The sequence below is a fragment of the Oncorhynchus mykiss genome, chromosome 27 (assembly GCF_013265735.2).
Source record: "Oncorhynchus mykiss isolate Arlee chromosome 27, USDA_OmykA_1.1, whole genome shotgun sequence".
In the NCBI taxonomy this organism is placed as follows: domain Eukaryota; kingdom Metazoa; phylum Chordata; class Actinopteri; order Salmoniformes; family Salmonidae; genus Oncorhynchus; species Oncorhynchus mykiss.
The window spans coordinates 2,235,420-2,255,779 of record NC_048591.1 but is presented as its reverse complement, the minus strand read 5'-3'; the positions used below and the strand labels follow the sequence as shown (position 1 = coordinate 2,255,779).

At 41.0% G+C, this 20,360-nt stretch overlaps 1 protein-coding gene across 2 annotated transcripts in view; it reads left to right on the top strand.

The window, feature by feature from the left end:
* The window catches only part of LOC110507325 (beta-1,3-glucosyltransferase), a 180,508-nt gene that overhangs the window by 150,439 nt on the left and 9,709 nt on the right, over window positions 1–20,360 (top strand). For both annotated transcript variants that reach the window (XM_036965104.1, XM_021587245.2), the window contains 4 exons: window positions 6,157–6,226; window positions 6,692–6,805; window positions 16,968–17,067; window positions 17,560–17,679. In XM_036965104.1, the coding sequence (XP_036820999.1) occupies window positions 6,157–6,226; window positions 6,692–6,805; window positions 16,968–17,067; window positions 17,560–17,679 (404 nt within the window). The remainder of the gene's footprint in view (window positions 1–6,156; window positions 6,227–6,691; window positions 6,806–16,967; window positions 17,068–17,559; window positions 17,680–20,360) is intronic.

The window sequence follows — 20,360 nt, the reverse complement described above, 5'->3', positions numbered from 1 at the left end:
GTTTGTGCTGGCTTATCAGCTCAATATTCAGTACAAAATGTTTTATTTGAATCTACTTCAAATCTGGACACAGTTCCATGTATTGGAAACAAATAGTTTTAGATGACATTACATTTGTTCTACCCAAACTATAGAATTAAGTAATAATAATTGGAACTTGTCAAAAACGTATCTTATTCAATTCTTCATTCCTCTCTCCCACATTTCCCAACTGTGTCCCATAGTCTGTTTGAGTTCAGTTAGCACTTGCTGCTATCTATTGTTCCACAGGAAACGTATCTCTAACCCAAACACCAGATGTCAGCCCCAATGCTCAATCCCTCTGTTTGTAATGTGACCTCATATTGAGTGCTATCACTTTGTTACTTTCACGAGTCTCCATATCTGTTTCCCTCAACTAGGATTCTCTTCTTCCCAATAGGAAGACGTTCTTAATATCTACTGCTAATATACTTGGATCACTCTCAAACAATGTTCTGCTTTCCCCCCTATTGCAAGGTTTAAAATCAAAACAAAACAAACATGATAACTTTCTCCATATTAGAAGGCATTGTTTATAATTTTGTCTACCCTAACTATGTCACTCTATATTTATTTCAAATTTCTGTTGGATATTCACTTTCTGCTTCACACTTATTAAATGTATATTATTTTAAGATGAACATCTAATGCCCTGACTTTATGAAATACATCTGCCAATTCAGAAGGGAAGAGATACACTTTGGAGGGAGCTTCCTTTTTCAGCTCTCGAGACAAGAATCTCTTTCTGGGATCAACTTTCACTATAACTGGGCTGGCACTGTCTATCAGTCCCCTATAGATGGTGTGCTCTGTCCATACTAAGTCTCTACCTAGCAAGTTAAACTTGATTAATCATTATACATTCATACATTGTTACTTTATCAAATCTAGTAACCCATTATGCTACTCATTTCTCTGTGACTGTGCAAGTTGTATGTTATTATTTCTATTATTACTTCATGAAAACTCTAATAACCCATGATACCCTTCATACAGTTGAAGTCGGAAGTTTACACACACCTTAGCCAACTACATTTAAACTCAGTTTTTCACAATTCCTGACCTTTAATTCTAGTAAACATTCCCTGTCTTAGGTCAGTTGGATCACCACTTTTATTTTAAGAATGTGAAATGTCAGAATAGTAGTAGAGAGAATTATTTATTTCAGCTTCTATTTCTTTCATCACATTCCTAGTGGGTCAGAAGTTTACATGCACTCAATTAGTATTTGGTAGCATTGCCTTTAAATTGTTTAACTTGGGTCAAACGTTTCTGGTAGCCTTCAACAAGCTTCCCACAATAAGTTGGGTAAATGTTGTCCCATTCCTCCTGACAGAGCTGATGTTACTGAGTCAGGTTTGTAGGCCTCCTTGCTCGCACATGCTTTTTCATTTCTGCCGACAAATTTTCTATAGGATTGAGGTCAGTGCTTTGTGATGGCCACTCCAATACCTTGACTTTGTTGTCCTTAAGCCATTCTGCCACAACTTTGGAAGTATGCTTGGGGTCATTGTCCATTTGGAAGACCCATTTGCAACAAGCTTTAACTTCCTGACTGATGTCTTGAGATGTTGCTTCGATATATCCACATCATTTAATTTATATTTTTGTTTCATCAGACCAGAGGACATTTCTCCAAAAACCTTCAGGCGTTTGGAAATTGTTCCCAAGGATGTACCAGACTTGTGGTCTACAATTTATTTTCTGAGGTCTAAGCTGATTTCTTTAGATTTTCCCATTATGTCAAGCCAAGAGGCACTGACTTTGATGTTAGACCTTGAAATACATCCATAGGTCGACCTCCAATTAACTCAAATTATGCCAATTAGTCTATTAGAAGCTTCCAATGCCATGACATTATTTTCTGGAATTTTCCAATCTGTTTAAAGGCACAGTCAACTTAGTGTATGTAAACTTCTGACCCACTGAAATTGTGATACAGTGAGTTATAAGTGAAATAATCTGTCTGTAAACAATCGTTGGTACAATTAATTGTGTCATTCACAAAGTAGATGTCCTAACCGACTTGCCAAAGCTATAGTTTGTTAATTTAATTAGGACTAGGCCCTTTTAAAAAAAGTTTCCTGCCTGAATGACGTGCCCAAAGTAAACTGCCTGTCGCTCAGGTCCTGATGCCAGGATATGCATATAATTGGTACCTTTGGAAACAAAACCCTTGGAATTTTGTATAAATGTTCAAATAATGTAGGAGAATATAACACAATAGATATGGTTGGAAAAAATACAAAGAAAAACCATCCAGAATTTGTTTTATTTTTGTAGAGACCATCCTTTTAATAATGCAAGAGAAAGGTCATATTGAAAATTAGCTCCCTTGATGCAATTCCTATGGCTTCCACAGGGTGCCAGCAGTCTATGTTCATGCTTGTAACTTCAAAAACGAATAAGAAATAACAGTTTTTGTAGAAGGACACAGTCTTTGTTTGCGCGCGCCATGAAGACATTACGCACCTGCTAAAATTGATTTCATATTGAACATACTTCTTTCCGAAATAAATATTATAGTTTGATTAACTTTTAGGGTATCTGAGGAGTAAATTGAAATGTAGTTTGACTTGTTGAAATAAAGTTTGAACGAGTGGATTACTCAAATCGATGGCGCAAACTAAACAGACTATTTGGGATATAAAGAAGGATTTTATCTAACAAAACAACACTACATGTTATAGCTGGGACCCTTTGGATGACAAATCAGAGGATGATTTTCAAAATGTAAGTGAATATTTAGTATTTGTATGTGAATGTATGAAACCTGTGCCAGTGGAAAAGTATTTTGATGTGGGGCGCCATCTTCAAACAATCGCATGGCATGTTTTTGCTCTAATAGTTACTGTAAATCAACAGTTAGATTAACAAGAATTTAAGCTTTCAGCCGATATAATACACTTATATGTACTTAAATGTTTAAAATCCATAATATTTATGATTATTTATTTGAATTAGAAAACACTCTAAAGTTTCCAAAACTGTAAAAATATTGTTTGTGAGTATAACAGAACTGAAATTGCAGGCGAAAGCCTGAGGAAAATCCAATCAGGAAGTGCCTCTTATTTTGAAACCTCTGTTCCTCAGCATGCCTATCCTCCATTTAAAGGGATATCAACCAGATTCCTTTTTCTATGGCTTCCCTAAGGTGTCAACAGTCTTTAGACATAGTTTCATGCTTTTATTTTTAAAAATGAGCGTGAAGGATCACATTGCGTAAGTGGATAGGTGGGGGCTCTCAGAGTGAGTTTTGCGCAACTGAGTAAAGCGGGCCATTGTTTCTCCCGCTGTTATTGAAAAAGCTACACACTCTGTTGATATATTATTGAATATATATTTTAAAAACAACTTGAGGACTGATTATAGAAAACGTTTGACATGTTTCTGTGGACATTATGGATATTATTTGGAATACATTTGAAATACATTGTCTGCGTTGTCGTGACCGCTTTTTCCTGTGGATTTCTGAACATAACGCGACAAACAAACGTCGGTATTTGGGGTATAAAAATAATCTTTATGGAACAAAAGGAACGTTTGTTGTGTATCTGGGAGTCTTGTGAGTGAAAACATCCGAAGATCATCAAAGGTAAACAATTTTTTTGATTGCTTTTCTGATTTTCGTGACCTAGCTACTTAATGCTTAGTGTACATAATGTTATGTTATGCTATCGATAAACTTACACAAACGCTTGGTTTGCTTTCGCGGTAAAGCATCATTTCAAAATCTGAGACGACAGGTGGATTAACAAAAGGCTAAGCTGTGTTTTGCAATATCGCACTTGTGATTTCATGAATATTAATAATTTTTAGTAATATTATTTGACTGTGGCGCTATGCTATTCAGCGGTTGCTGATGACAATTATCCCAGTACCGGGATGGGTAGCGTCAAGATTAAGATTTATTTTTAACAAGTAATTTGTGGAGTGGTTGAAAAAACGAGTTTTAATGACTCCAACCTAAGTGTATGTAAACTTCCGACTTCAACTGTATGTTACTTTATCTCTAGTAACCCATTATACTTCCTTAACACTAGTGTTCTCTAGTAACAGCATATTCTGGAATAGTACTTTCTCCTTTCATATCTCCGCATACATAATAATGTTATAACATCAAACTCCACTGATGAGTCATGTTACCCTCTGAGACATGTTATTTTCTTTACTAATGAGACATGTTATACCTGTTACTCTGGACCCTGTTCGCGGATGATGTGTCTCCTCCTGGGCAGCTCACAGTAAGGGTCTGGTCTGGGCGGGTCTCGTCCTCTTTTGGTCAGATGGGAATTTCCCTCGTGCTTCATAAAATAGGCCTCACAGATCCCCACTGGAAAGCTCTGCAGGCAGAATCAATCATCCTGTTCTTTGATGCCACATTTTTGTGGAAATTCTACACAGGGACGTTCAAAGTCAATCTTCAATGAATCATTGTTTATTAACAGTATGGCGTACAGCAGGTCAGCCACCAGGGGGAGACTCGTCGAGGCCTGTTGACAGACGGAGTATACATCACTAGGCGATGGCTCCATTTGCTGGACATGCCAGGTCTTGACGGGCTCTCCGCCGAGGACTAATTGGGGCTGATTGGGGAGTTGGTGAGTAATCCAGGGCTGATTGCTCACCAGCTGTACAAGCCCCATAAAGCTGCCAGAAGGGCAGCACACAGGGGAGGCCTGGGGGGAAGTAAGTTGACTTCCGTGTAGTTGGAGATGGTGCCGGAGCTAAGACGGAGGAGTTTGAGTTTGTATGCCCGACAGGACCCGGGCAAGACCCGGAGCCCAGAAGACGGTATCCCGGGGAGGGTCTCACGGGGGAGACCTATCCATTTATTTTGATTTGTTATTTAATAAACAACCTTGAAACCGAGCTAATCATACTCTGTCCGTGTCTGATCTGTGTAAACGTCTTGACCCAACCCCATGGTCTGCCACAACAGGTAACTTGAGAGATCCCAACAAACTTGATGCAACATAGTGCGCATCTGTCAGGAGCTCTTCCGGGCCAGTCCCGTTAGATTTCTTATATACGGCAGACACATTATACGTTATTCATAATTAATTCATCATTAACGTTTGCTTCAATCATGTGACCAACCAATACTGGTTCATGCATGTGACAGACCAATACCTGACGAGGCCTCTTCTCTTGAAACTGAGATATCTTTCATTCTCAAAACAATGGTCTGGGCGTACTGCCAAATTGCAGACACTGATAGTGAGGATTCTTTCACTCAGTTTCTAGCATGAACACAGAAATTGGTTATTAGAAAAGCACGAACATACAATTTTCATCACATACTCTTTCTCCTCTCTCATTCCCCTTAGGGAGAGAGATCCAGGGCTATTTTGACTCTCTCCATTTAGTCTTTCTGCTACCCTTCCTCCCTCATTTTAATTTAATTTAAATTACACATTTTTATTTAATTACATTTTAATTACATTTTCGACATTTAGCAGATGTTCTTATCCAGAGCGACTTACAAGTGCATACATTTCCATAATTTTTTCATACTCCCTCCTACCCTTACTCCCCCTCTCATTTCTGCCTATCCTGGCTTGTTCCTTTTCTCTCTTCTATCTTTCTTCCCTCCCCATCTCATCTCTGACTATGCTGGCTCTCTCCTTTTAGTCTCCCTCCTACCCTTTCCCCACGTCATCTTCCCGCTAACCTGGTTGTTGCCAGAGCTCTAATATGCCGAGAAGATAGTGATAACACATTGGGTGTGTCCCAAATTCCACCCTGTTCCCTACTGGCCCTGGCCAAAAGTAGTGCACTACATAGGAAATAGTGTGCCATTTGAGATGCAGACATAAAGCAGAAGGCCTTGAGCCTCACAGAGCGAGAGCCACAGACAGACAGGCAGGAGCCCTGAGCACTTAAAGATGGCCAATTCACATTTCACTCTCAACACATGCGGTATTATTAGGTTTTTAGTTATCTTGAGGAGATATTGAAATATTCACGAGGACAATTCAACACGGGGCAGGGAATTTGAAAAATTCACCATCTCAATAGTGCTTCAACGATGATAACAGCTCCCCTCTTAGTATGTATGTTCTTCCTGACCACGTGACCTGACCAGGAAAAACTCCCTAAAATATGTCAATTTTTTCATGTTTTTTTTTACAGGGGGAGCCTGTAAAGAAGGAAGACATCTTTGTCGCTGTGAAAACTTGTAAGAAGTTTCACACTGAGAGGGGTGAGTCAGATCTTTGAAGCTCATCTGAAGCTCTGGGGTGGTTAAACTCAGACATGGTCCATAATGTTCGTAAAATATTCATGTCAACATTTTCTCTATTCTTCTAAAAGAGTGTATTTTTAGCCTTTTGAGATGTGTGCCTGGTAAAGTGCTAACTCTGTCAGGTCTGGTTTAACTCTCAGCACAAACTTGCTTTGACTTGGCTGTTTGAATTTCGGAAGCATCATGAAAATTCTACATCAGCTCCAGCTGACATGTCGGTCACAGCTAATTGTTCTGATTATAATAATGAAATAATAATGTTTATTTCAAAAAGTTCTGTAAAAGACAAGTTATATGTTTTTAACGTTCATAATTAGTAATGCTGCACGTTTTCTGTGTACAGAAGCCTGATTCTTCTTACTATGGTAGTGTGGACGTGTTGAGCTGTATTATTTTACCTGTCGTCTTGTTGTCCTGCTCCAGTCCCAGTGGTGAAGAAGACGTGGGAGAGAGAGGCATTTCTGTTGGAGTATTACAGTGACCACACTGACCCTTCCATACCTACCATCGACCTAGGAGTCCCCAACACAGAGAGAGGTGAGTTAGTCCAGGGCCTGTATCCATAAAATGTCTCAGAGTTGGAATGTTAATCTAGGATCACTTTTGCCTGATTTAGATATGAATAAATATTAAGATTACATGGACGGGGAGGACCTGATCCTAGATCAGCACACTTAATCTGAAACACAATGTGAATACAGGCCCTGCTTCCATCCACATATCCACTCTAGTCAGCACCTGTTGCAATTGAGACAATTTGATGCAATTTCAAAAGCACAGTTGAAAAGTTCAGAGTTGATTTTGTTCAAAGATAAAGATCGCTAAATAATGTGTATGAAGCGAAGATCTAAGATGATTCACCTCTTATTTCGAGATGACATTATGTCGCATGCTAGCAGATGTGTAGATTCAGCTATATGCCCAACTGAATTGAATAGATAAGGACTGAGTTATTTCCTGATTTGATTCAGTCTGACAAACTCTGGCAGATGGCGAGTCTGATGGCGAGTCTGATGCTACAGGCATGTTATACCATTCAACACATTATATTTTGTTGTTTTTGTTATTATTTAATCAAGCATAATTTGGCTTCCTGTCCGATCCTGCTCTCATAACATTTGGGATGCAACAAAGGGCTGTGGGAACATTTTGTGCCTCTGTTTTGCCACTGCTTTTTCATGAGGTTGTTAATTGGGTGTCTTGTCTGTTGAGATGCGCAAAAATTGCGCATTTACTAAAATGTCAGCTCTCATCTCTTCCACGGTTCCCAATGTCATACGACGAAGGCTGGATTGTTTGTTTTTTCATGATTGTGACCTGGGTCATTTTAATTCAGGACTCTTGTGACAGACTGCATCCATAGAAGTGTAAGAGATAGTAACAATGTCAGCATGACTTCAGGTAGACCTGTTAATAATGTCGAATATGCCCACAGTAGCAGGAATTTGAATATGGTGGCTCGATTGGATGTTGTGTGATTTGATAGATTTAGTCTTATCAGGTGGAAATGCCCAACATTTAGGATGGTTTTGGAATGAATATGGAAACCTCTGATTCAACCAGTACCACTGCTCTGCGAGTAAATTACCTTTATTTACTTGAGTTTTATAGAAGAGTTCAAGTAAGCTCTGAATAGGCTTATTAACTATCAACTTTGCTCTCTTCTGATTTTATCTTAATTATGACAACTTCACCTATCAATTCTCCAGTGGGAAAGGGGCAGATGAAGGGAATGGTGTGTAATGGAATGCTTGTGCTGTAATATGCAGTAAATCAGTGTATCTGGAACAGACGAAGCCAACACTCTGTCTTTCACGCACAATCCCACAGAGCCGGGGCTGTGCAATCGCCCTAATTATCATTATTCAATGGCACACTAAATTAAACATTTTAAAAACCTTGGTTGGCCTTGGTGTAGCGCTGCATGGAAAGCTCATTCACCACTCTGTCATCGTTCCAAATGGCACCCTATTCCCTGCATAGTGCACTACTTTTGACCGGACACTTATTTTATTTGTGTCTAAATTCAACTGGTAAAAGTTGATTGTCAAATGATTAAGAGAAAAAAAATCCCTATTAGGGTGTGGTGCCTGACCTTAAAAGGGGCAGCTCCCTATTTTAATGTTGATGTCTATTTAACAGACTGTTAAATTCTGTTAAATAGCCATCACTGACACATTAGAGGCTGCTGCCCTATATACATATGCTTGGAATCGCTGGTCACTTTAATAATGGAACACTAGTCACTTTAATAATGTTTACATATTTTGCATTACTCATCTCATATGTATATACTGTATTCTATCCTATTCTACTGTATCTACAGTTGAAGTCGGAAGTTTACATACACTTAGGTTGGAGACATTAAAACTTGTTTTCCAACCATTCCACAAATTTCTTGTTAACAAACTATAGTTTTGGCAAGTCGGTTAGGACATCTACTTGGTGCATGACACAAGTAATTTTTCCAACAGTTGTTTACAGACAGATTATTTCACTTATAATTTACTGTATCACAATTTCAGTGGGTCAGAAAGTTACATACACTAAGTTGACTGTGCCTTTAAACATCTTGGAAAATTCCAGAAAATTATGGCATGGCTTTAGAAGCTTCTGATAGGCTAATTGACATAATTTGAGTCAATTGGAGGTGTACCTGTGGATGTATTTCAAGGTCTACTTTCAAACTCAGTGTCTCTTTGCTTGACATCATGGGAAAATCAAAGAAATCAGCCAAGACCTCATAAAACAATGTGTAGACCTCCACAAGTCTGGTTCATCCTTGGGAGCAATTTCCAAATGCCTGAAGGTACCACGTTCATCTGTACAAACAATAGTACGCAAGTATAAACACCATGGGACCACGCAGCCCTCATACCGCTCCGGAAGGAGAGGCATTCTGTCTTCTAGAGATGAACGTACTTTGGTGTAAAAAGTGCAAATCGATCCCAGAACAACAGCAAAGGACCTTGTGAAGATGCTGGAGGAAACAGGTACAAAAGTATCTATATCCACAGTAAAACGAGTCCTATATCGACATAACCTGAAAGGCCGATCTGCAAGGAAGCAGCCACTGCTCCAAAACCGCCGTAAAAAAGCCAGACTGCGGTTTGCAACTGCAAATGGGGACAAAGATCGTACTTTTTTGAGAAATGTCCTCTGGTATGATGAAACAAAAATAGAACTGTTTGGCTATAATGAACATTGTTATGTTTGGAGAAAACGGGGGAGGCTTGCAAGCCGAAGAACACCATCCCAAACATGAAGCACTGGGTGTGGGGGTGCTTTGCTGCAACTTTTTGTGGGAAGCTTGTTGAAGGCTACCCAAAACGTTTGACCCAAGTTAAACAATTTAAAGGCAATGCTACCAAATACTAATTGAGTGTATGTAAACTTCTGACCCACTGGGAATGTGATAAAAGAAATAAAAGCTGAAATAAATAATTCTCTCTACTATTATTCTGACATTTGAGATTCTGACAGATTTAATTGTAAAATGACTTTGTATGATCTGAGTCTCATTTATGAGTTTCTCTTATTTTAACTGCAAAAGTCATGTCATCACCCGATCAGCTACAGTGAGTCCTCCTACCATTACCTCTTACCATTACATTTGTTAATATCCTTTGCTATTTAGTGAGCTATTAGCCCAGTTATAGATAATTGTATAGTCAGCAATAGAGGAGTGATTGCTTCCTACAAGAGCACAAAACGTGTACATTTCTAAACATCTTTGAACGCTAGTCAGGGAAATATATGTTTTTGGTCTGAAGAGGCAGTGCTGTATTTTGAGACTGCCTCGAATAAGCTAAGTAGAGGGTAGCATAATTTCTCTGATTTTCTGTAAAAATGGAATGGGAATAATAATGGGTTTTATTTTGTAAAGTTTTTTTTTTTTTAAAAGGTCAAAGGTAGGCCTACATTGAACGCCACACATTGGCTGCTACTGTAGGCAGAATGATAAAACAGCTATTTCCATGTTAAAATGTTACGGGATGCATTTTCTCCATTGTTTTTGATGGTAGGCCACTCTATAGCCACAGTAGTCTACTTGGCCACTGTTAAAACTGTAACTTTAAGTGGGTACAGCCTCAGTGTTCACAGTCATTTCTTGCTAACGAGGGCTTTGTGTTGGACCCTATTTCTTCCTAGTTAAGAAATAAGAGGTAGCCCTACTGAACCTGTTTGACAGACAGAATTATAGTCTACTATCCATAGATTTCCTCAGCCATTTCCTTCAGTCACCATGCCCTCCTTAAAAAGCAAGTTGTTTTTTCTCTGTGCATACCTAGTAGTGGGGTAGGCTAAATAAATACAACAGAATAGGGATAAAGGAAGCGAAATATGCTGTGTAGATCATGCCCAGAGCTCATGGTTGAGACGTAGTAAAATTAGAGCTGGGCCAACACTCCCAACTTTTTTTTCAATTCTCTCAGCACTCCAGCCAAATTACACATGCGTGGCTCCTCACTTAAACTCAAGTCACATGCTCTGGTGTTGTATTCAAAAATATTATTCTCGTCTCCACTCATGTAAAATGATGTAAAATTACATGAAATGTGTTTATCAAAGGCTATTTTGTCTCGGATCCCCAAATACGATGATAGATTCAAGCAATGCTTTTATTACACTGAACAAAAATGTTAAAGATTTTACTGCATTACAGTTCAATAAAGGAAATCAGTCAATTGAAATCAATTTATTAAGGCCTAATCTATGGATTTCACATGATTGGGAATACAGATACAGGTATCAGATACCGAGAAAAAAAAAGGTAAGGGTGTGGATCAGAAAATCAGTCAGTATCTGCTGGGACCACCATTTGCCTCATGCAGCACGACATATCTCCTTCACAGTTTATCAGGGTGTTGATTGGGTGTTGATTGTGGCCTGTGGAATGTTGTCCCACTCCTCTTCACTGTGCGAAGATGCTGGATATTGGCGGGAACTGGAACATGCTGTTGTACATGTCAATCCAGAGCATCTGGAACATGCTCAATGGGTTACATGTCTGGTGAGTATGGTATCAGCAAACAGCTCGCCCACACGACACCATACACGCTGTCACACGAATCAGGCCTTCATGGTCGAATTGCTGCAAAAAAAACACTACTAAAGGACACCAATAGGAAGAAGAGACTTGCTTGGGCCAAGAAACACGAGCAATGGACATTAGACCGGTGGAAATCTGTCCTTTGGTCTGATGAGTCCAAATTTGAGATTTTTGTTTCCAACCGCAGTGTCTTTGTGAAACGCATAGTAGGTGAACGGATAATCTCTACATGTGTGGTTCCCACCGTGACATGGAGGAGGAGGTGTGATGGTGTGGGGGTGCTTTGCTGGTGACACTATCTGTGATTTATTTAGAATTCAAGGCACACTTAACCAGCATGGCAACCACAGCATTCTGAAGCGATACGCCATCCTATCTAGTTTGCACTTAGTGACCCAAAACAAACCTTCAGGCTGTGTAAGTGCTATTTAACCAAGAAAGAGAGTGATGGTGCTGCATCAGATGACTTGGCCTCCACAATCACCCTACCTCAACCCAACTGAGATGGTTTGGGATGAGTTGTATTGCAGAGTGAAGGAAAAGCAGCCAACAAGCACTCAGCATATGTAGGAACTCATGCAAGACTGTTGGAAAAGCAATCCTCCCGAAGATAATGTAATGAGTGTGCAAAGCTGTCATCAAGGCAAAGGGTTTGAAGAATCTAAAATATAAAATGTGTTTTGATTTGTTCAACACTGTTTTGGTTACTCATCATTCCATATGTGTTATTTCATAGTGTTGATGTCTTCACTATTATTCTACAATGTAGAAAATAGTAAAAATAAAGAAAAACCCTTGAATGAGTAGGTGTGTCCAAACTTTTGACTTGTACTGTATCTACAGTAATGAAATTGCATTCTATTGGTGCATCCTACTTATTAGTCAACCAAAGACAGATCGGCTCTTGTTGTCAAATTGACTGGGCCTGAGCCGCACGCTAACCGAATCAGTTAGCTTACGGAGAAGTTCAAATTGACTGGGCCTGAGCAGCACGATAACCGAATGTTAGCTTACGGAGACGCTCAAGTTGACTGGACCTAAGACTAACGCTAACCGATTGTGGCACAATCCATTAGCATGCAGTACTCAGGAAGTGTAAAGTGGATGTTGTTCCCACTGTGACAATTAAAACCTATCTGAACCAAAAGACGTGGATAGATGGCAGCATTTTGCGCAAAACTGAAAATGTGAATCACCACATGTTGGTAAAGCATTCTTCCTGAAGCTTCTTGAGAAAATGCCAAGAGTGTGCAAAGCTGTCATTAAGACTAAGGGTGGCTACTTTGAAGAATCTGAAATATAAAAGGTATTTAGATTTGTTTAACACCTTTTTGGTTACTACGTGATTCCATATGTGTTATGTTATAGTTTTGAGGTCTTCACTATTATTCTACAATGTAGAAAATATTAAAAATAAAGAAAAACCCTTGAATGAGTACGTGTGTTAAAACTTTTGGCTGGTACTATATATTTATACTCTTTTTTTGTGTATATTATTGTGTACTGTTATATATTTCTGCACTGTTTGAGTTAGGAACACAAGCATTTTGCTACACCCGCAATAGCATCTGCTAAATATGTGTATCCGACCAATAACATTTGATTTGATTTATACAAATTTGACTGGAGATTTGCTGGCCACAAAAATATTACATTTATGTTCTTTAAAGTTAACTTTAAAACTTAAACATTTCACTATGCCGTCAAGAGGTGTGGGGGCACTAAAATGTTTTGCCAGAGAGGTGGTTTGAAAGCCCTGATACATCCGACGAACATCAGAGCCGTTGTAGTACGATTCAATCTTAGTCCTGTGATGATGCTTTGCCTGTCTGAGGGTTCTTCGGAGGACAAAGCGTGATTTCTTATCAGCGTCTGGATTATTATCCCGCTCCTTGAAAGCGGCAGCTCTAGCCTTTAGCTCGGTGCGGATGTTGCCTGTAATCCATGGCTGCTGGTTGGGATATGTACGTACGGTCATTGTGGGGACGACGTCATCAATGCACTTGAAGCCGGTGACTGAGGTGGTATACTCCTCAATTCTTATTTTATTTTACCTTTATTTAATTAGGCAAGTCAGTTAAGAACAAATTCTTATTTTCAATCTGCCTAGGAACAGTGGGTTAACTGCCTTGTTCAGGGGCAGAACGACAGATTTTTTATCTTGTCAGCTCAGGGATTCGATCTTGAAACCTTTCGATACACCTTTTCAATAATAAGTCTCTCACCGTTGCCGCTTGTTATAGACCCCCTTCAGCCCCCAGCTGTGGCCTGGACACCATATCTGAATTGATATCTTCAGAGTTCTGTAACGATTTTCTTCTTCCTCTGACGAGGAGTATGAAATATCGGACCAATGCGCAGCGTGGTAAGTGTCCATAATATATTTATTAAACTGAACACAGAATACAAAAGAACAAGAGAAATAAATGAAAACCGAAACAGTTCTCTACGGTAAAACACAGACACAGAAAACAACTACCCACAACCCATAGTGGGAAAACAGGCTGCCTAAGTATGGTTCTCAATCAGAGACAACGAATGACAGCTGCCTCTGATTGGGAACCATACCAGGCCAAAACCAGAAATACAAAACATAGAATACAAAACATAGAATGCCCACCCCTACTCACGCCCTGACCAAACTAAAACAGATACATAAAAAAGGAACTAAGGTCAGGACGTGGCAAGTTCGTACTGTTAGGTGACCTAAACTGGGCTATGCTTAACACCCCAGCCATCCTATAATCTAAGCTAGATGACCTCAATTATCAAGGAACCTACCAGGTAGAACCCTAACTCTGTAACCATGGGCACCCTCTTAGATATCATCCTGACCAACTTGCCCTCTAAACACACCTCTACTGTCTTCAACCAGGATCTCAGCGATCACTGCCTCATTGCCTGCGTGCATAATGGATCCACAGTCAAACGACCACCCCTCACCACTGTCAAACGCTCCCTAAAACACTTCAGCGAGCAGGCCTTTCTAATCGACCTGGCCCGGGTATCCTGGAAGGATATGGACCTCATCCCGTCAGTAGAGGATGCCTGGTTGTCTTTAAAAGTGCTTTCCTCACCACCTTAAATAAGCATGCCAAAAAATGTAGAACTAAGAACAGATATTGCCCACTCCAGACTTGACTGCCCTTGACCAGCACAAAAACATCCTGTGGCGTTCTGCATTAGCATCGAATAGCCCCCGCAATATACAACTTTTCAGGGAAGTCAGGAACTAATATACTCAGTCAGTTAGGAAAGCTAAGGCTAGCTTTTTCAAACAGAAATTTGCATCCTGTAGCACTAATTCCAAAAAGTTCTGGGACACTGTAAAGTCCATGGAGAATAAGAGCACCTCCTCCTAGCTGCCCACTGCACTGAGGCTAGGAAACACTGTCACCACCTATAACGAACGATAATCGATCATTTCAATAAGCATTTTTCTATGGCTGGCATGCTTTCCACCTGGCTGCCCTGCCCTGCCCTGGCCAACATCTCAGCACCCCCCGCAGCAACTCGCCCAAGCCTCCCCCTGCTTCTCCTTCACCCAAATCCAGACTGCTGATGTTTTGAAAGAGCTGCAAAATCTGGATCCCTACAAATCAGCTGGGCTGGACCATCTGGACCCTCTCTTTCTAAAATGATCAGCCAAAATTGTTGCAACCCCCATTACTAGCCTATTCAACCTCTCTTTCTTATCATCTGAGATACCAAAAGATTGGAAAGCTGCCGCAGTCATCCCCCTCTTCAAAGGGGGAGACACTCTAGACCCAAACTGTTATAGACCTATATCCATACTGCCCTGCCTTTCTAAAATGTTCGAAAGCCAAGTTAACAAACAGATCACCAACCATTTCGAATCCCACCATACCTTCTCCACTATGCAATCTGGTTTCCGAGCTGGTCATGGGTGCATCTCAGGCACGCTCAAGGTCCTAAACGATATCATAACCGCCATCGATAAAAGACAGGACTGTGCAGCCGTCTTCAACGTCCTGCCCAAGGCTTTCGACTCTGTCTATCACCGCATTCTAATCGGCAGACTCAATAGCCTTGGCTCAAATGACTGCCTCGCCTGGTTCACTAACTACTTCTCAGATAGAGTTCAGTGTGTCGAATCGGAGGCCTTTTGTCCGGACACCTGGCAGTCTCTATGGGGGTGCCACAGGGTTCAATTCCCGGGCCGACTCTTTTCTCTGTATATATCAATGATGTCACTCTTGCTGCTGGTGATTCTCTGATCCACCTCTACGCTGACGACATCGTTCTGTATACATCTGGCCTTTCTTTGGACACTGTGCTAACAAACCTCCAAACGAGCTTCAACGCCATACAACACTCCTTCTGTGGCTTCCAACTGCTTTTAAATGCTAGTAAAACTAAGTGCATGCTCTTCAACCAATTGCTCTAAAACCGATTGCTGCCCGTACCCTCCTGCCCAACTAACATCACTACTCTGGACGGTTCTGACTTAGAATATGTGGACAACTACAAATACCTACGTGTCTGGTTAGACTGTAAACTCTCCTTCCAGACTCACATTAAGCATTTCAAATCCAAAATTAAATCTAGAATCGGCTTCCTATTTCGCAACAAAGCCTCCGTCACTCATGCTGCCAAACATACCCCCGTAAAACTGACTATCCTACCGATCCTTGACTTTGGCGATGTCATTTACAAAATAGCCCCCAACACTCTACTCAGCAAACTGGATGTAGTCTATCACAGTGCCATCCGTTTTGTCACCAAAGCCCCATATACTACCCACCACTGCGACCTGTATGCTCTTGTTGGCTGGCCCTCACTACATATTCGTTGCCAAACCCACTGGCTCCAGGTCATCTATAAGTCTTTGCTAGGTAAAGCCCTACCTTATCTCAGCTCACTGGTCACCATAGCAACACCCACCCGTAGCACGCTCTCCAGCAGGTATATTGCACTGGTCATCCCCAAATCCAACACACCCTTTGGCCACCTTTCCTTCCAGTTCTCTGCTGCCAATGACTGGAATGAATTGCACAAATCACTGAAGCTGAAGAGTTATATCTCCCTCTCTAAATTTAAGCATCAGCTGTCAGAAAAGCTTACCGATGGCTGTGTACAAGTACAGTGAATCTGTAAATAGCACACCCAACTACCCCATCCCCATATTGTTACTTATCCTCTTGCTCTTTTGCACCCCAGTATCTCTACTTGCACATCATCATCTGCACAACTATCACTTCAGTATTAATGCTAAATTGTAATTATTTCGCCTCTATGGCCTTTACCTCCCTACTCTTCTACATTTGCACACATAGATGTTTCTATTGTGTTATTGACTGTACATTTGTTTATGTGTAACTCTGTTGTTGTTTTTGTCGCACTGCTTTGCTTTATCTTGGCCAGGTTGCAGTTGTAAATGAGAACTTCTTCTCAACTGGCCTACCTGGTTAAATAAAGGTGAAATAAAAAAATAAAAAAGCTATATCCCACAGTCAACCCTAATCCTAACTCGGGATCCAAGTGCACAATTATTTTTAGTTCTAGTTCTAGAGTGAGGATTCTAGAGCTCAAATTAAGATCTGGACCTTTAATGTCCTGTCAAATGATGGGCAACCTTACATCCTAGAGTTACAGAAATGGTACTCTGTGTGTTTTGTTCTGCAGGTCATTGTGGGAAGACGTTTGCCATCTTAGAGAGGTATGTCAGCGATGCAGTGCCAAAGACGAGATGGCTTCTGGTGGTGGATGATGACACACTCATCAGGTAAAGCTCTCAGTACACATGCACACAGCCAGACTCACACAGACAGACAGACACAAACAAACAAACAAACAAACAAACAAACAAACAAACAAACAAACAAACAAACAAAAAGCCACAATGGCTGACGGTGTGTCTGAGTGATAGTACCTCCTCAGTCCAACATGTGTGTGTGTACACTTATGCCAAACCCCCTGATGCAGTGAAAAAGCTGTCAAATAAGAAAGTAAAAAAGTTCAAAACTCGTGTCGGGACTGCCTCCTGAGGGCAAAGTCAGCAAACGTATTATATTTTATTTAGTGTGGAAGTTACTGGATGCAGAGAGCAGCGGTGTCAGAATTGGGAGGTTTTGATGAGGAATATCCTACCAAGTTGTTTGTGTGTGCACACCTGTGTGAAGAGAGAATATGTGTGTGTGTGTGTGTCTGCGTGCACACGTGTGTTTGTTTGCATTCGGTGTGTGTTTGTTTGTACATGTATGTCTACCCTCCCCAGCCTGCCCAGACTGCAGATGCTGCTGAGCTGTTATGACCCCTCTGAACCGGTGTGTCTAGGGGAGAGGTACGGCTACGGGCTCGGCCAGGGAGGCTACAGCTACATCACCGGAGGAGGGGGGTGAGTCACAACATCTGCATCCAAAATGGCACCCTATTCCCTTCAGCGTACACTACTTTTGATGGCCCTGGTCAAAAGTAGTGTATTATGTAAGGGATAAGGGTGCCTTTTGGGACTAAGCTAACATCTGACACAGACATTTTGGATTCAGAAATTGATGTTAATTGAGACAGAGGCCATACTTTTAGAGCAGTGGTTCCTAACTCCGGTCCTCGAGTACCTCCAACGAGAGGTCTTCAGATCCGAAATTCCGAGACCCGAGCGGGTCTGGGTCCTAAATTGTCACTTTTGTCTCGGATCACGTGCACCTGCTGCTGAGGAGAGAGAGAGAGGGCGAGTGAGAGGGGCCTCGGCCTATAGGCTACTCTTGATAGCGCAGATGGAGGCCTTTTTCATTGACGTAAAACTAAAGTTAGAGGAGAAAGAGTACAGGGAAAACTAGTCGACAAGGGGATTGTCCTCTGTGGGTACAAGTACAAAATATTGTAGTGAACAAAGGTGACAAGAACATTGGTGCGGCCAAATGGACTATGTGCAACTCGCTATTCAGGTTTGATACAATTTTGTATTTATCATTATTATTATTGTGTATCATTATTATTATTGTAGGCATATTTACAAATCTAAACCATTTCTTTAAATATGTTGTGTTTAGATTCCTTTTGTTGAGGCATTTTCATTGGATAAGTTGTTCGAACTATCTTTTTTATTTTGTGCTCCGTGTTTGTGCTTTAGTTTAAGATAGGTTACAAGTAGGCCTGTTGTAAAATAAATATTATTTGTCTATAGAGCTCGCCAGCTTGTAGTCCGAAAAACCGGAAATTAGTTACCTCTGGTTTGTTCAACCATTCCTAAGGGGGAAATTAATGGGAAAGGAATTGGAAAAATTATAACATATAAGATCTCTTAAGCCTGTGTTTACCACAGACCTTATTTTCTGCATTTCCAAAACTTTCAATCATTTTCCCATAAGCTGTGTCCAACGAACCATGGCGGAGTTCGAGCCTACAAGAAGACGCCATTACTATTGCTCTCTATCGCTGCCATTTGTCGGGTAGGACGACAGTAGGCACCTGCCTTTGTTGGTTATTGCTGCAATATAAGCCTCATAAAAACTTTTGTGAAGGTTTAAATCTTCAAAACTTTTTTTCCTTCTATTGAGCCATTTTATTTGGCCAAGTTAAGTTCCAACTAAAATGTTGTGTTTGCCACAATATAATATAATTACTGGTAGGGCTACTACTGTATATCTACTCGCACTCAAACCATGAAAAGGAAAAAACTAAGAGGGCGTCAGCCGTATTATTAGGTTTTTACACCCAGCTGCCTCGTCAGGCTGCCAACTGGATCATCGGGCTCCCACGCCTCAGCTGGATCGACAGGCTCCCATGCCTCTGCCGGTTCGTCGGGATTTTACTCCCAGCCGGCTTGTCCAGCACCCGTGCCTCGGCCGGGCCTTCAGGCTCGCCCAGGTGGGACGCAGGGTGGCACCCCTAAAGGGGAGGTACTGTCACGCCTTCTCCCGCTCCCCCTCCCTGGCGCTCAAAGGCGCCAGGCTCCCCAGCATTACGTACTACTGCAACAATCATTACACACACCTGCCTTTCCCCCGTCATGCACATCAACGATTATTGGACTCTGTGTCATTACCTGGACATTGTGTCATTACCTCCGCTATCTATTCCCAAGCTCTGTTCCCAGCTTCAGGGTAAATGTTTGTTTATCTTTACATACCCGGTTCTGACGCTGTCTCTGTCCTGTTTGATGTCTGTTCCTTATTAAATGTTCAACTCCCCGTACCTGCTTCTCATCTCCAGCGTCGGTTCTTACAATAACTAAAGAAATCTGCAACTCATTTTGACATTTTTGGTGTCCTTTAGTGGTGGTTTCTTTGCAGCAATTCGACCACGAAGGCCTGATTCACGCTTTCTCCTCTGAACAGCTGATGTTGAGATGTGTCTGTTACTTGAACTCTGAGGTGCAATCTGAGGTGCAGTTAATTGCCGATTTCTGAGGCTGGCAACGCTAATGAACTGATCCTCTGCAGCAGAGGTAATTCTGGGTCATTCCTGTGGTGGTCCTCACGAAAGCCCGTAACTTCATCAGCGCTTGATGGTTGTTGCGACTGCACTTGAAGAAACTTTCAAAGTTCTTGACTGACCTTCATGTAATCCTGTCTAACGCGTTTAAAAATATATATACAGTGGGGCAAAAAAGTATTTAGTCAGCCACCAATTGTGCAAGTTCTCCCACTTAAAAAGATGAGAGAGGCCTGTAATTTTCATCATAGGTACACTTCAACTATGAGAGACAAAATGAGAAAAAAAATCCAGAAAATCACATTGTAGGATTTTTAAATGAATTTATTTGCAAATTATGGTGGAAAATAAGTATTTGGTCACCTACAAACAAGCAAGATTTCTGGCTCTCACAGACCTGTAACTTCTTCTTTAAGAGGCTCCTCTGTCCTCCACTCATGGCACCTGTATTAATGGCACCTGTTTGAACTTGTTATCAGTATAAAAGACACCTGTCCACAACCTCAAACAGTCACACTCCAAACTCCACTATGGCCAAGACCAAAGAGCTGTCAAAGGACACCAGAAACAAAATGGTAGACCTGCACCAGGCTGGGAAGACTGAATCTGCAATAGGTAAGCAGCTTGTTTTGAAGAAATCAA